The sequence below is a fragment of the Eublepharis macularius genome, chromosome 3, assembly GCF_028583425.1.
Source record: "Eublepharis macularius isolate TG4126 chromosome 3, MPM_Emac_v1.0, whole genome shotgun sequence".
Lineage (NCBI taxonomy): Eukaryota > Metazoa > Chordata > Lepidosauria > Squamata > Eublepharidae > Eublepharis > Eublepharis macularius.
In genome coordinates, this window is record NC_072792.1 from 174,751,328 (window position 1) to 174,765,596 (window position 14,269).

The 14,269-nt window shown below is 44.6% G+C and overlaps 1 protein-coding gene across 2 annotated transcripts in view; it reads left to right on the forward strand.

Annotated features, from left to right (window-relative positions):
- Positions 1-14,269, forward strand: part of DLG2 (discs large MAGUK scaffold protein 2) — a 526,395-nt gene that overhangs the window by 165,256 nt on the left and 346,870 nt on the right. For both annotated transcript variants that reach the window (XM_054975099.1, XM_054975100.1), the window contains one exon: positions 11,804-11,973. In XM_054975099.1, coding sequence (XP_054831074.1) covers positions 11,804-11,973 — 170 coding nt within the window. The remainder of the gene's footprint in view (positions 1-11,803; positions 11,974-14,269) is intronic.

The window sequence follows — 14,269 nt, forward strand, 5'->3', positions numbered from 1 at the left end:
CGTCCAGTCCCATCTCAATCGAAGGAGCCAGTGATCTCATCCCCCTACTGATTTGAAGCACTGTTTCCCTTTCTTGTGCTGCCTCCTTCCCTCCTTCCACTGCAAATAATGGATATGATGAATATCACTGAGAGATCCAATTAGGTTATGTGCAAGTTCACACATGGTAGTGTAGGTATTCCACAATGGAATGTGCCAAGGAAAGAAGTCCTCGTGTTTTCATTCAAAAATGTCCTGCACTTGCAACTCAGCATTGACACAACCGCTGTGCATATTCTGCTTGATTTTTTTTAAAAAAAAATCCAAAATGTTATATATGTTGTCGAAGGCTTTCACGGCCAGAGAACGATGGTTGTTGTGGATTTTCCGGGCTGTATAGCCGTGGTCTTGGCATTGTAGTTCCTGACGTTTCACCAGCAGCTGTGACTGGCATCTTCAGGGGTGTAGCACCAAAAGACAGAACTCTCTCAGTGTCACAGTGTGGAGAAGATGTTGGCTTCCCTGTGCAATCTGATGTAGTTGGAAGTGTTGTCCAGTATTTTAGTATCCTGGAATAGGATACAGTGTCCTGTTTGAGTTAGGCTATGTTCAGCCACTGCTGATTTTTCTGGATGGCCAAAACTGCAGTGTCTTTCAAAGACTGTGACACTGAGAGATCTCTGTCTTTTGGTGCTACACCTCTGAAGATGCCAGCCACAGCTGCTGGCAAAACGTCAGGAACTACAATGCCAAGACCATGTCTATACAGCTCGGAAAATCCACAACCACCAAAATGCTATAGTTTACTAGCAAGGAAAGTGAGTCCTCTGACCCATGCACATTATATGAATTAACGAGCATCTGCCTAGTTCTTGTTTAGAATTCTTTTGGTAACTATGCGAAGGAGCCAAGTGTCGTGGAGGGCTCTGAAATTTTCCTCCTCTGAATTCCTCCCCACTACACCATGGCCGTTTCCACACGGCTGACCTTATTCTGCCAAATAGCAAAAAGATTTCACTATTTTGCAGAATAAGGTAAGCCGTGTGGAAACGGACCATATTAGATGTCAGGATTACCTGCTCAAGATGGGGTCCTCGTGGCCATTTTTAAAGGGCTAAATTCTCCTTTAAAGTAGTGGTGATGACAGCCCCATAATTTCTAGCCTGGATTTTTTTTTTATTCTGCAATAAGCAGTTTATCCTCTTCCCCTGTAAAAGGCACCCTTCGTGCTCAGAGCTGAAGTCCCCCCCCCCGCCTTCTGCATATGTACATACATGCAGGACATCAAGTTGCAACCAACTTGCAGCGACCCCAGCAAGGGGCTTCCAAGAGAAGTGAGAAGCAGAGACGGTTTGCCGTGGCTTTCCTCTGCAGCGTCTCCCATTCAAGTACTGACCCTGCTTAGCTTCCAAGATCTGACAAGATCAGGCTATACCATGCCATCTTCCCTCCCAAACAGCTGGTTTACTCAGCAGGCAATTGTTTAAATAGACCAATCAATAAATAACTTCCGTGTTTTTGATTTTTTTTTTAACACTACCTTTCAGTGTTTATCTAGTTAGGGATGATAATGGCTGCCAATGTGTTTGGATCGGCAGCATTTTTGCACATGCTCAGTTTTGCAGGGAAAAAATGATGAAAATCTTGCTACTTTCTGCTCCTCCACTCCACCCCTGCCCCTTGTTCCATCAGCACAGAAGCATCAGTGGCCGACAATTGCCCCCAGGGGCCTGCAATTCTCCCTTTCCTGCTTCACAGCCGAGCTGCATGGGGGAAGCCCATTAAAGGGCTTGCATGTATGCATATATGCATCAAGTTGCAACCTACTTATGGCAACTTCAGCAAGGGGCTTTCAAGGCAAGTGGGAAGCAGATGTGTTTTGCCCTTGCTTTCCTCTGCAGAGTTCCTTCCCCATCCAAGTATCCACTCAGCTTCCGAGATCTGACAAGATTGGGCTATCCCACACCAAGCTATTCTCAGCCTCCCCACCCTCCACCCTCCGCTTATGCATACTGTGGTGTAATTTGGAATGCTTATTTTGATGAGTTCTCTGACACAGGGTGCGGTGTGTGTGTGTTTTAATTTTGTTTTACGTGTTTGAACAGGAGGCTGCGAAGTGAGATTTCCTAGCTCCCTTCTCAGTCTTGTCTTCGGTTGAAAATCCTCTCGCTTCTGAGAGGTTGTGTCTCTCCGCTTGTAAAAACGGGTGGAAGTTTGGCCTACAGCCTTGTTGTGGCTCTTTAATTTGCTAGTGTTTGTCAAGGGCAAAGAAAACCACAGAAGGAGAAGGAGGGAGATGAAAACTCCTTGCAACACATCACATATGGAATAGATGTTTTTTTGGGGGGGGAGGTACGTGTCACAACTGGTTTTTCCGCATAAACGTGAACCCAGTTCAGGAATCATTGCCTGCTTTTTGAGGCTTCGAATAACAGGTGGCTCGTCAGAAGGAATGCCTTTTCTCGACTTTGGACAATGTCTCTGAAATGAAAGGTAAGGTTCTGCTCCTACTTCATTTATCCCTAAGGGGAACCTGCCTGCTGTGGTAGGATTTGCGACATCAGTTGTCCACCTGGTACTGAGACAGCTGTGAAAAAATCTAGAGGTTTGTGGTACTCCACATTCTCCAGAGTTTAGGATATTTCTCCCTCCCCAAGATGAAGAACATCTACTTGTGCAGAGAGAGACACTGCAGGCCGAATCAGATGGGATGCTAAGAATTTTGTTTGCTTGCTTGTTTGGGTTTGAAAAGGGAGCATATAGGGACCCAATTCAGATTGGCTTTTTTTTAGCCTTCCTCCGCACTCCATCTGAAACAGCTTGTGCACGGTTCTTTATTTCTTGGTCTACACACACAAGTCCTGATTAACAGTTCTGCAAAGTCATTTCAGGTCAGCAAAAAGGAGGACCTGTCCCTTGTGTCAGAGCTTTGATGTAAATCAGGGGACTATATGACTACTTTAAAAAGATGCTCGGGAGGTCATTCATAAAACTCCTAGAACGCTCTGTCCTTTGGCTTCAAACTGGAAAGCAGTTTCTCTTTTTCTTCCACCCTTGCTGCAGGAGAAGGTGTGGCGGACAGATCGCGTCCTCTTGATATGTTCATCCCAATCTTTGCTTATTGGTTTTGCCTGCTCAAGCTGTATTTATTTAAAAAGAACAGCACTTGTGTTTTACTGCTTGGCACACATGGCTGCTGGTAACTCCTGGTTTTGTGTTTTGGAATAGAGTTTGTTTGTACATTGTATCTTCCAGTGGTGGGAATAGCTTTTCAGGAAGTGGGGATTTTGGAATGAAACAAATTTTAGCAATTCAGGAATGAGGTACAGAGGAATGACATAAAGGCACACATTTGTGACTTCATGGAAATGGGGTATTAAAAAATGTTTGTGTTGAAGTTCATGTTTTAAAAAGACTTTTGGGGCACAGCCATGTGGAAGGCTCCTTTGCAGAAGGTAGAAATGCATGAGAGCTACACGTGAGTGTAGTTTCATGAGTGTAGTTTCCGGTACATGAGTAGAATTTCAGATACACGAGTAGAGCTATCTGTGGAGTCCCGTCACTTCAATGGGACTTGTTCCGTCTCTGTAATGTTTTTATTCTGCTGTGCCTCCAAGGACATTCATGAGGGTTGCTTTGAGGGATGTTTGATCACCAGCCAGTTGGGCTGAAGTTTTATTGACTGTTTGTGAACAGGGAGCCGAATTTTTATCATTTAGTTCTTTGCAAGCAGTTTGAGCCTATTTGCTAAATTTCCCATACTCAAAAAGTACAGTGCAATCAGCACTATTCCATGCATATTCTTACACAATTCAATGGTAAATAAATAGCGAGCAAATCAGTACATCTCTGTTATCGACCTTATTTTGCACATGCACATTTTTGCACAGCATTGTGGGAAGTGTAGTCCCGTCCCCCCATTTCATTTAACGCCCTGATCCCAACCTTCTATCACTCTGGATTTCATCTGCTATTTTATTTATTTCATCTGCTGCACGAAGGTGCCTGTAAGCAAGAAAATGAAAGCTTACCTCCAGAGGTACTGCATAGCCGCAAAGCTGTTTGACTCAGACAGCAATGAACTCAACAGATCTCAGGGTTGACTGTCGAAAATGGAGTGTTTGCCTACTGAACATGCTTGCCACAAAATTTATAGCATTCCTAGCTTGTCTTCTCTTCTTTTATCCTCACAACCACCAGTTTATGTTCACCCAGTGAGCTTCATAGCTGAGGGGGGGATATTTATTGATTATTTATTTTATTATTTATTTTGTTTACGTTATTCATAGTCCACCTTTCTCACTGAGAGCCAAGCTACAAGTGATGCCTGACACAGGTTGGACACTTCTCAGCTTACCTCAAGATTTGATGGGAAATGTAGGCGTCCTGGTCTTACAGCTTGGCTCTCCATTTAATTGAAGTTTACAGAAACCCCCCCACACACACCCAGCGGAGGGGAAGGGGGGCACCCGGCAAGAGCCCAATGCCTGCACTCCCCTCTCGACTGCATGTTCTCCTTCCCATAGACTGCCGCTCTGTAAACTTCAATTAAATGGAGAGCCAAGCTGCAAGACCAGAACATTTCCCATCAAAACTTGAGGGAAGCTGACAAGTGTCCAACCTGTGTCAGGCGTCACTTGTAGCTTGGCTCTGAGACTCAAGGTGGATTACACTGTGTGAGTCAATACAATCAACCATTGGGACATCCAATAAACAATGCAACAGCGTTTGGATTGCAAAAATCAGACACCAAGCAGAAATCTGAAACACAGCATTTAAGCACGACACATTAAATGATGCAGTAATTACCCAGTAGGAGCATACATACAGAAACAGACAATACCCAGTAGTATAGTGTACAGTCCCTATCCCTTTACATACAATATAGCCCTTTTACCTGTGTAAAAAAGACGGCTTCTGCAGAAGGCTCTACTCCAATGAGCAAAGCTGCCATGGTGGAGCATAGAGAGAGAGGAGGTCCTGCAGATATGAGGGACCAAGGCCACGAAGGCCGTGAAATTCTGTCTCCCCAGTTCTGGTCCAGCACATTAGCCATCCCTGCTTTTCTGCATTGGAATGCACTTCTGGACACAGCACATGCCCCCACACTCCAAGCAAAGCCCTGCACTTTATGGGACCCACTTGGTCCTGCTTGGAACTGCCCAACAGATCTGCATCAAGAACTCTTGTTTATGTGTTGCTGTCTTTAGTGGTTAGACAGGTGGATTATCTAGGAGACAATGGCAGCTACCAATTACAGATCTCTTTCTGCAGATTGTTTTGGTACCTACTTTTTCACCTTTTAGATACTCGAAAATGGTTGGGTTGCGAATCAGCACCCTGCTGGTTCAAATCCCTCTACTGCCATGGGCTCAGCAGGTGGTCTTGGATAAACCCCTCCTCCCAGTCCAGCTCCCCAGCTGTATTGTGGGGATAATAATAACACTGACTTTCTTCACCGCTCTGCTGGAGTACTAATCTGTCTAGAAGGGTGATATATAAGTGCAGTTACTTGTGCTTTTAACAATATTTGATTTAAAGGTTACTTCTTCTCTCTCTTTTTAAACTGTGTTTTATTTGCTGAGTGAGTTTATCTTTGATATATTTATATTTATAAACTAGTATATATATATTTTAACCCTCCTTCTTCCAAAGTGCCAGGCTAGCATACTTGGTTCTTCCTTACCCATGTTATTCTCACAGCAACTCTGTGAGGTGGGTTAAGGTAGCTGCTGTAGCATAGTCATTAACTGCAAATTGGCATTCTGCTGGATCGAATCCCGCTACTGCCGTGAGCTCAGCAGGTGGCCTTGGGGAAGCCACCCCTTTCAGCCCCAGCTCCCCAGCTGCAGTGTGAGGATAATAATAACACTTACTCTGTTCATGGCTCTGAGTGGGACATTAGATTGACTAGAAGAACAGTATATAAGCACAGTTAATATTGTAGGAGCTGCTGTAGCATAGTGGTTAAGTGTTTGGGCCGTGCGTCAGCGCTCTGCCAGTTCAACTCCCACTACTGCCATGAGCTCATCAGGTGGCTTTGGGTCAGCCACCCCTTTCAGCCCCAGCTCGCCAGCTGCATTATGGGGATAATAATACACTGACTTTGTTCACCTCTCTGACTGGGGCATTAATCTGTCTAGAAGAGCAGTAAATAAGTGCGGTATATATCATCTATCATTATCACTGTCATTATCATTAAGTTAAGCTGAGTACCAGCAATTTGGCAGTGTGATGTTGAAGAGGGCTGAATGAGGGCAGATTTTCCAGGGTCTGTGTCTTTGAAAAACTGACTAGCTAGTAAATGTTTCCCCCAAAAAAACTCGCTCTCCAAGATGATCATTATTGACATGAAAATCTAAAAATGTGACACACAGATCAGAAAAAGGCGTCATTTATCAGGGAGCCAGCATTAGCTGCAGTTTAGAAGGTACTCTTGGTGGCAAGCTGGGGCTGAACATAAACGAATATCTGGATCTGTCATTCTGTCATGTATGCCAGCATCCATGCCTTTGTTGTATTCTGCATCCATGCCATTGTTGTGTTGTGCATCTTACACTACATCTTATACTCATACTGCTATGATGCCAAAGTTAAGTACTGTATTGTATGCATTTTGTAATAGTCACCGGCGGGTGTCCAGATTGCTAATACTAATTTTCAGAGGAACAAGTGGCCTCTTCATTATATCTCTAAGAAATATGTGCTTTCAGAGTGGCCTTGAGCTGAAGCTGCAGCTGTGTACTGAAATGTATCTTTTCACAGGAGGGAATGATTCCACTCTGTACTTTATCTAGACTAAACTGCTTTGTTCCCGTGTAACTTTTTTGGTTTCACGCCTGAATGCAAAGGGGTGGGAGAACATCCCTCTATATCAGTAGTCCTATTGTTTTGAATAATTACTTCTGCCAACTTCTACCTATGAGTGCATACCTGAACTGAATAGATCTCTAAATAAAGTTTCTTCAACCAATGCACCTGCTTGCTTGCTGTGAGAGACTTGGGGATCTTACTGCCAAGGAGTGACACATTCCAACTCAGACAATTGGTCTGTCTAGTTCCGTACCGGGACTCTCTGGACATGAACAGGCTTTCTCATTACCTGCTGCCTATAATGCTTAAACTGGAGATGCCTGTGATTAGAACCCAAGTCCTTCTCCATGCAGGGCTTGTGCCCTTCCACTGAGCAAGTGACCTGTCCTCCTGGAGGAATTTGCCCTATGTAATGTCTGAAACAGGCCTGTATCCTTAAAGAAGAATTGGAATGTTCCTGGCTTGCAAGCCAAATGCGGCTGAGCCTGAACGTCAACTCTTACGACGGAAAGTAGCAATTAGCATTCACAAAATTGCTGCTTGGGAGTTGGGACAGCTTAAGAGATCCCAAAAAGGGGGGGGGGATACCACGCCTTCAACTCTCTCCCCCACCTGCCCCTCTAGCCTTAGTGTGAAGCATTGAATGAGTCATTCTACTGAACTGGAATTCCTCCGTCAATAGAAGGGCGTAGGTAGAATATTTGCGTTTTGTTAACAAATCTCATCTTCTGTACGGGAATGGAAGGGTGCTTTCAAGTAGATTGCTCCTGCTGTTCTGCTCATGTCTCCCATGTGCCTTCTCTGATCACGTGTTCTTCATTCAGAAAAAATGTAGGTGTCTTCCCCACCCCTGCTTCAGAGCGGAATCCCCTGTTGAAATGACTTTTCTAGGTTAGTTGTTACAATCAAGGCTCTCTGTCCCTGTTCAGCAGCTGCAGCAGTCTGATCTACTGAGCAAAGGTCTCAGCGACATCAGTGCCACACACTCACTCATCCCCCTTGAAAACAAAACACAGGCAAAGGGCTCTTTAACTTTCGCTTCCCCAGTATGTCTCCAAACAAGCAGATCTGTCATAATTTCCCCCTATTTATGCATTCCTGCAGTGGACTACCATCTCCCTGGGTCTTAGCTTAGGGCAGTGTGCAAGCAAAGTGCATAGGAAAGAGGACTGTGCACACTTCTGTTGCTATGTGAACAGGAGAAGATGAGATTAGAGCCCTTTGCCCCTAAGGAAGGCTGCTTCGGATGCAGGGATGTGTTGTGGGAAAGTTGAATTTGCCTCCCAGCTCTCCAGCGACTTGATTTTTATTACCAAAATATCATCTAGGATTCGCCTTGCCTGGTTTTTATTTTAATACGTTTTCTGTCTTGTAAAGTTTATTAATGGTATTTCAGGGAGAAACTGGAAGGAGATCTATCATCCCGCCCCAAGATTCTTTTACAGTTGCAGGTTGATTCAGAAACTGCAAGTGATACAGAACAGGGTGGCTGGTTCAGGATCAGGTGGCTCCCATCCTGGGGGAGATTCCCTGGTTTCCTAAAGGTCCCTGGCTCCAGGGAGACCCGTCTGGCATCAACCAGGGCCCAGGGCCTTTTCGGTCTTGGCCCCAGGCTGGTGGAACGCTCTGTCTAATGAGATCAAGGCCCAGCAGGACTTGTTCTCTTTCCACTGGGCCTGCAAGACAGAGCTGTTCCACCAGGCATATGGGCAGTGCTAGGTGGAGCCCCCCTGGCCGGTTGATGGTGGAATAGGCCCTCCCTACTACCAATACCCCCATTTAGTAATCTCCTTTACTGCTAAGATGCTCTGGAGATGGTTAAGGTTTAGTCGGTTAGATTTTGTGCTGCTATGTTCATGTTTATATGTATTTTAAATTGTGTAATTTGGGGTGTTTTTATGGTTTTTAACTTACATTAATTATCTTATGTATTTTAACTTGTATGTGTTAGTAATCCGCCCTGAGCCTGCTAGTGTGGGGAGGGCGGAATATAAATCGAAAATAAATAAAAATAAAATAAATATATGCTTCTGGTTCTAATTCAGTCGAGTCCAACCTTTAAAGCCATAAAGAGCCTGGGGACCAGCTCACCTGGCTAACCATCTCTCCCATCTTGAGCCTGTGCTCCATCTTGGATCCTCCCAGACTCTCTCTCCGTTTGCCTGGCACAGTTCTTATTGGCAGTGGCCCCTTTGGAATGTTCTCCGGGAGGATGTGAAATGCCCCCTATTAGCTTGAATCTAGCTGACAATGGGGAGTCGCATGCTTGAGGAGTGGAGGGAATGTATTGTCTGATGATATTGTCCACCAAATTATGGTTTTAATCATGTCGTTGCCTGCTGGGAAAGCCTTTGTATGCTTCCTTGAGCCACTATAGTCAGTGGGTGAAAGGGAGGTCAAATGTGGCATGCAACGGTCGTATGCCAGTACAGCTGTCTGTCTATGCTACTCAGGGGTCATTTTGTAGAAAAAGAGCTGGAGGAACTCATTAGCATAACTCATTAGCATATGCCACGCCCCTTGCCAGCACCAGAAGTATGTCATTAGCATAACTGATTTGCATGCGCCACACCCCCTGACATCACCCATCCTGGCTGTTTTGTACCCAATCGTGCCCATTCAGGGCTGAAATTGGACCTAAAATGGCAAAAAGGGGCTGAAAATGGGTGAAAAGTGGCTCAAAATGGTCAGAATTGGGCCGCTGCTGAGTGGGAGAGTGATCCACCACCCGTCAGAGGCCCGATCCGGGCCATTTTGCCCCCAATTCAGGCTGAAACGGGGCCAAAATGGCTGAAAGTCAGGTGGGCGGGGCCATCTGTCATGTGACCTCTTTGGAGAATTGCCAGAACTGTGTTCTGGTGCGTTCCCCCTCAAAATGAGCCCTGCTGATCTCTGGCATGCTAACATGGCCCATGTAGCAGCAGGAAGCCGGCTTAAGCAAGATATGAGGCATGCACAAAACAGCATGTCTTGCCAGTGTCATCTTTAAATCAGGGCTTAGAAAAGGAAAAGTGGCTTGATAATCAGAGAAGGGCAGGGATGCCAGCCCCCCAGTGAAGGTGGGAGGTTCCCCTGCCCCCACCTTTCCCCTCAGCCCTGCTCACCTGGCTCGTGGAGGGAAAGGAGGAGGAAGCCAGGCTGGGATCCACTAAACCATACAGCAAAATCCTGCATTTATGTATGCTCCAGAGGTTCCAAGGAGGCTGAATCAGGGCCCACACTTGCATATCGGCACCCAGCCGACTTTGAAGAAGGGCTGAGAAGGGGAAGGGGCACAGTGTGGCAGAAAGTTGCTTCTCAGAGGGGTTGCTATGGATGAGGGGGGAGGGCCTGCTCTGGCACCCTTTAACCTCTCCTTGCCACCCCTTCGGGGCTCCAGGGATGGTATAGCTAGCTGCTGTCACCACCAAGGATATAACGAATCAGGGGTGGATCGCCTTATCTTTTCTCCCTTCCTGGGTTGTAGAAGAAACCTGACATGGTTGCACTCTTTCCGTCTCTCTCTATTTTCTGTTTGTTTATAGTCCGCCTTTCTCACTGAGATTCAATTCAGATTACCCAGTGCAGGTCTATATGATTTATTCTAACCACCCCACCACTAGTAAGCTAGCCAATCAATGGCAACAGAATACAATAACCAATTGAGTGATCCCCCCCTAAAATGAGAGCCAAAACCTGCCATCTATAGAAATAAACCAATAGTATTAACAATGTGCAAAAGGCATACGGCCTTGAAGAAGAATGAAGACTATCAAGTTTTGTGGAGAACTTGGAAATTTTTGGAATAAAGTCCTAAGGGAAATTAAACATATAACGGGATATGAGATTCCCTTTTCACCAGTGATTATTTTTCTAGATCAGTGGGATAAATATCAAGTTCCCATTCCCCCGATAAGAAAAGATCTTATAGGCACCCTGCTAGTAGCTGAAAAAGGCGCAATAGCCATGCTATGGAAAACAAAACAAAATCCATCCCCTCAATTGATAATTGGCATTAAAAAAATTGGGACCATTTTATTTCTGAAAAACTATATGATACATTATATCAGGCAGAACATTTCCCGGACACGACGAACTTTACTTACTGAGAAATGGTATCTGTTCTTTGATTACTTAGAAAATAATATTTCTCTACTAGGGATGCCAGGCTCCAGGTAGTGGCTGGAGATCTCCTGGAATTACAACTGGTCTCCAGGCCACAGAGATCAGTTCACCTGGAGAAAATGGCTACTTTGGGGGGTGGACTCTATGGAATTATGCCATGCCAAGGTCCTTTCCCTCCCCAAACCCCACTTTCTCCAGGTTTCTCCAGGTTTCACCCCCCAGATCTCCAGGAATTTCCCAACTTGGAGCTGGCAACCCTATTCTCTACCTGGATTAAAAATCTTTAGTATATATGTAAATGTGTAAGATACCTATCTATTGTAACACCAAGTTTGTTATTGTAAGTATATTCTCCCTGAAAATGTACTTATATAATTGGATATGTCTTCTTATATTTTAGAGAGTTATACATAGTTTATTTTAATTATTGTTATTATTAATATTATTATTGTTATTGCTATATATTTTTCTCTTATTGTAGTTATAGACTACAATTTCAATAAAAAATTTTTTTTAAGTTTTGTAGAAAAAGCCTGTGTTTGCCTTCAGTGTCTTAATTTAATTAACTTTTTTCCTTCTGGAATAAAGTTCCAATTTACAGCCGGAATGGTTTTTGATCCAGTTTCATTAACGGAAGGCCTGCTTTTGAGGGTGGCTGGCAAGAAGCATGTTTGTTTGTTTTTTTGCTAAGTACCATGATTGTCAATGACTGCCAATGAGGCTTAGAAATATTTAATTCATTCCTTTGTAAATTGACTGGGGCATCTCTTTGCGCATAGTGGTGCCAGCGCCATTCCTTTGTACATGTTCCCTGAACCCCAAAGCATTTTCTGCCGTCTTCATGATGCATTTTCTATTTTCGCAATTAGAATTTTGGGTCTCAGATTGTTCTGTTCTTTCTCTCCAGGGTCAATGACTGCATCTTGCGGGTGAACGAGGTTGACGTGTCCGAGGTTTCGCACAGCAAAGCGGTCGAGGCACTAAAAGAAGCTGGTTCTATAGTGCGGCTGTATGTCCGTCGAAGGCGACCTATTCTGGAGACTGTTGTTGAAATCAAACTGTTCAAAGGGCCCAAAGGTAATTAAAAAAAATTAAACCTGTCTGCGGGTGTTGTCTACTTTGGGCAAAACAGCTGAGACATCATCTCCTCAAGGAGACGGAAAGATCATCTCCCAAACGGGTGTGAGGTGGCCCTTCTCGGAGCCCTGACGTGGATAACTTTCTCCTGGCTCCTCAGAGCCAGATATTAATTGCGTCGAGTGCGGCTTTGTTGACTTGCCTCCTTTCTTCCCACCCTTGAGTCTGGGTTTGTGAAAGAGATAGCCCTTAAGGCAATTCCTATCCCAGTAGTTCTGATAACCTGCTCTGGGGAAGCCTCCTTCATCCTCTAAGAGATGCCACCAGGTAATCACCAAGAGTAACTATTCGTTAATCATCAGTTTAGACCTATAGATTGAGTTCACCACCCCTTGGAATCTCTGCCTCCATAAACCTCAATGGTGGACTAGGTTGTGAAAAAACCATAGATCTTAAGCTATTATGGATCAAGAGAGGGGGGGGGGAATCCTGCTCAGTCTTGAAGCAAATCATTAATTCTGCATTGCAAGGTAGGGGGAGGCTCAGTATAGAAGTACCAAGGAGGTGGGTGCTGTGACCCCATTTATACTCACCCAGTCTTGCCTCCTGATTGGCCAATGTATATGAGGCTGGGACAGTGCCACACCCTCTATCCATTGCCATCTCCCAGTTTGAGAGCCAGTTTGGTGTAGTGGTTAAGAGCACTAATCTGGAGAGCCGGATTTGATTCCCCACTCCTCCACTTGAAGCCAGCTGGGTGACCTTGGGTGAGTCACAGTTCTCTGGAGCTCTCTCAGCCCCACCCACCTCACAGGGTGATTGTTGTGGGGTAATAATAACATACTTTGTAAACTGCTCTGAGTGGGCATTAAGTTGTCCTGAAGGGTGGTATATAAAATGAATGTAGTTGTTGTTGTTGTTGTTGTTGTTGTTGTTGTTGTTGTTGTTTCTCCCCCACCAGCCAGCTGAGCTGTGGCAGGAAGCACCCACTGGGGGCTGGCAACCTTATGTGTGAATTTAAAGGGCATTATTAATGTAGGGGAACTTCTGAAACCAATGTAATCCCATCCTCCATGCAGTGTGACATGGTGGTCCATTCTGTTGCCACGGCACTCTTCCACACTTCCTCAGTACTTCATCCTGGCCATAGACAATAAAACTCACTGTCTGGTCTGTAGGACTTTTAACCATAGGTGGAGGAGTACCAGATAATTGTATGGATTCTGTGGGGCTGAATGAGGAATAAAACTTGCAAAACAAATAAAATGAAACCATTTCCGTAGCTCAAAACTCTCTGTATCGTAGTGGGATAAAGTGTGAACAGAAGCATCCCAACGGATGGGCTTTCTGAGTTCAATTAAGCAACTGTTCTTGCTTGCAAATTTGGTAGTTAGCCAAGTTCCCTTCCTCTTCCAATCCACCAAAGTGTTGGACGCTTCCCATTTTCTCCTCTTGCCAAAGGACCCCAGTTCCAACATATCCAACTGTGCAGTCACTAGGTTATGATTTGCAACTTGATAGACATAGCCCAGCAAAAACAATACCATTATAACAAGAATGCCAGTTTTGCTAAATGTAATTCCCCTCTTTTACTAATTAGCTGTTCGTATGCATAATTTCAAATTACCTTAGACAAGGTGATAAGAGCTCTGAAAGATCTTGTTCTGCTTGCAAGCAAAACAATCCAGTTCTCTTTCTCTTGCTAACTCTCTATTCAATGACTCCACCCCTGCTTGGTTAAATCCTCTCCTGGGGGTTATAGAGGTTTAGATGACGGACAACGCAATCCTAAGAAGAGTTACTCCAGTCTAAGCCCATTGAAATCAATGGGTTTCAGTTGGAATAACTCTTTTTAGGATTGCACCGTCAGTGCTCCTCCATAGAAAAATGGTGAGAAGGAAGCGGACGAGTTTACTGTTGCCTGAGATGCAAGGTTATGCATCTCCTGGAGAAGCATACCATCCCATAATCCTTATGATTTCAACAGGTCCAGCCCAGATGATAAATTTTCATACTGCTCAGGGCCACTCCCTCCACAGGTGTAGGCTGTTTCCTTATCACGATCACCTTGACATTTTGAATACTTTACCATTTATATTGGATTATCATATCTCAGCTTAGCACGTGCACATTACATTGCACTCTGATCCAAACCATGTAACATCATCAGTTGCTGGATGTTGAACTGGTCTAGCTGTTCTTTCTGTCTCTCCATCCCCTACCCCGCAAGAATTTATGGCATGATGCCCCAGAAGTCTTGTCTATTAAACTGGTCTTGTTTGAAAGCATGGTACAG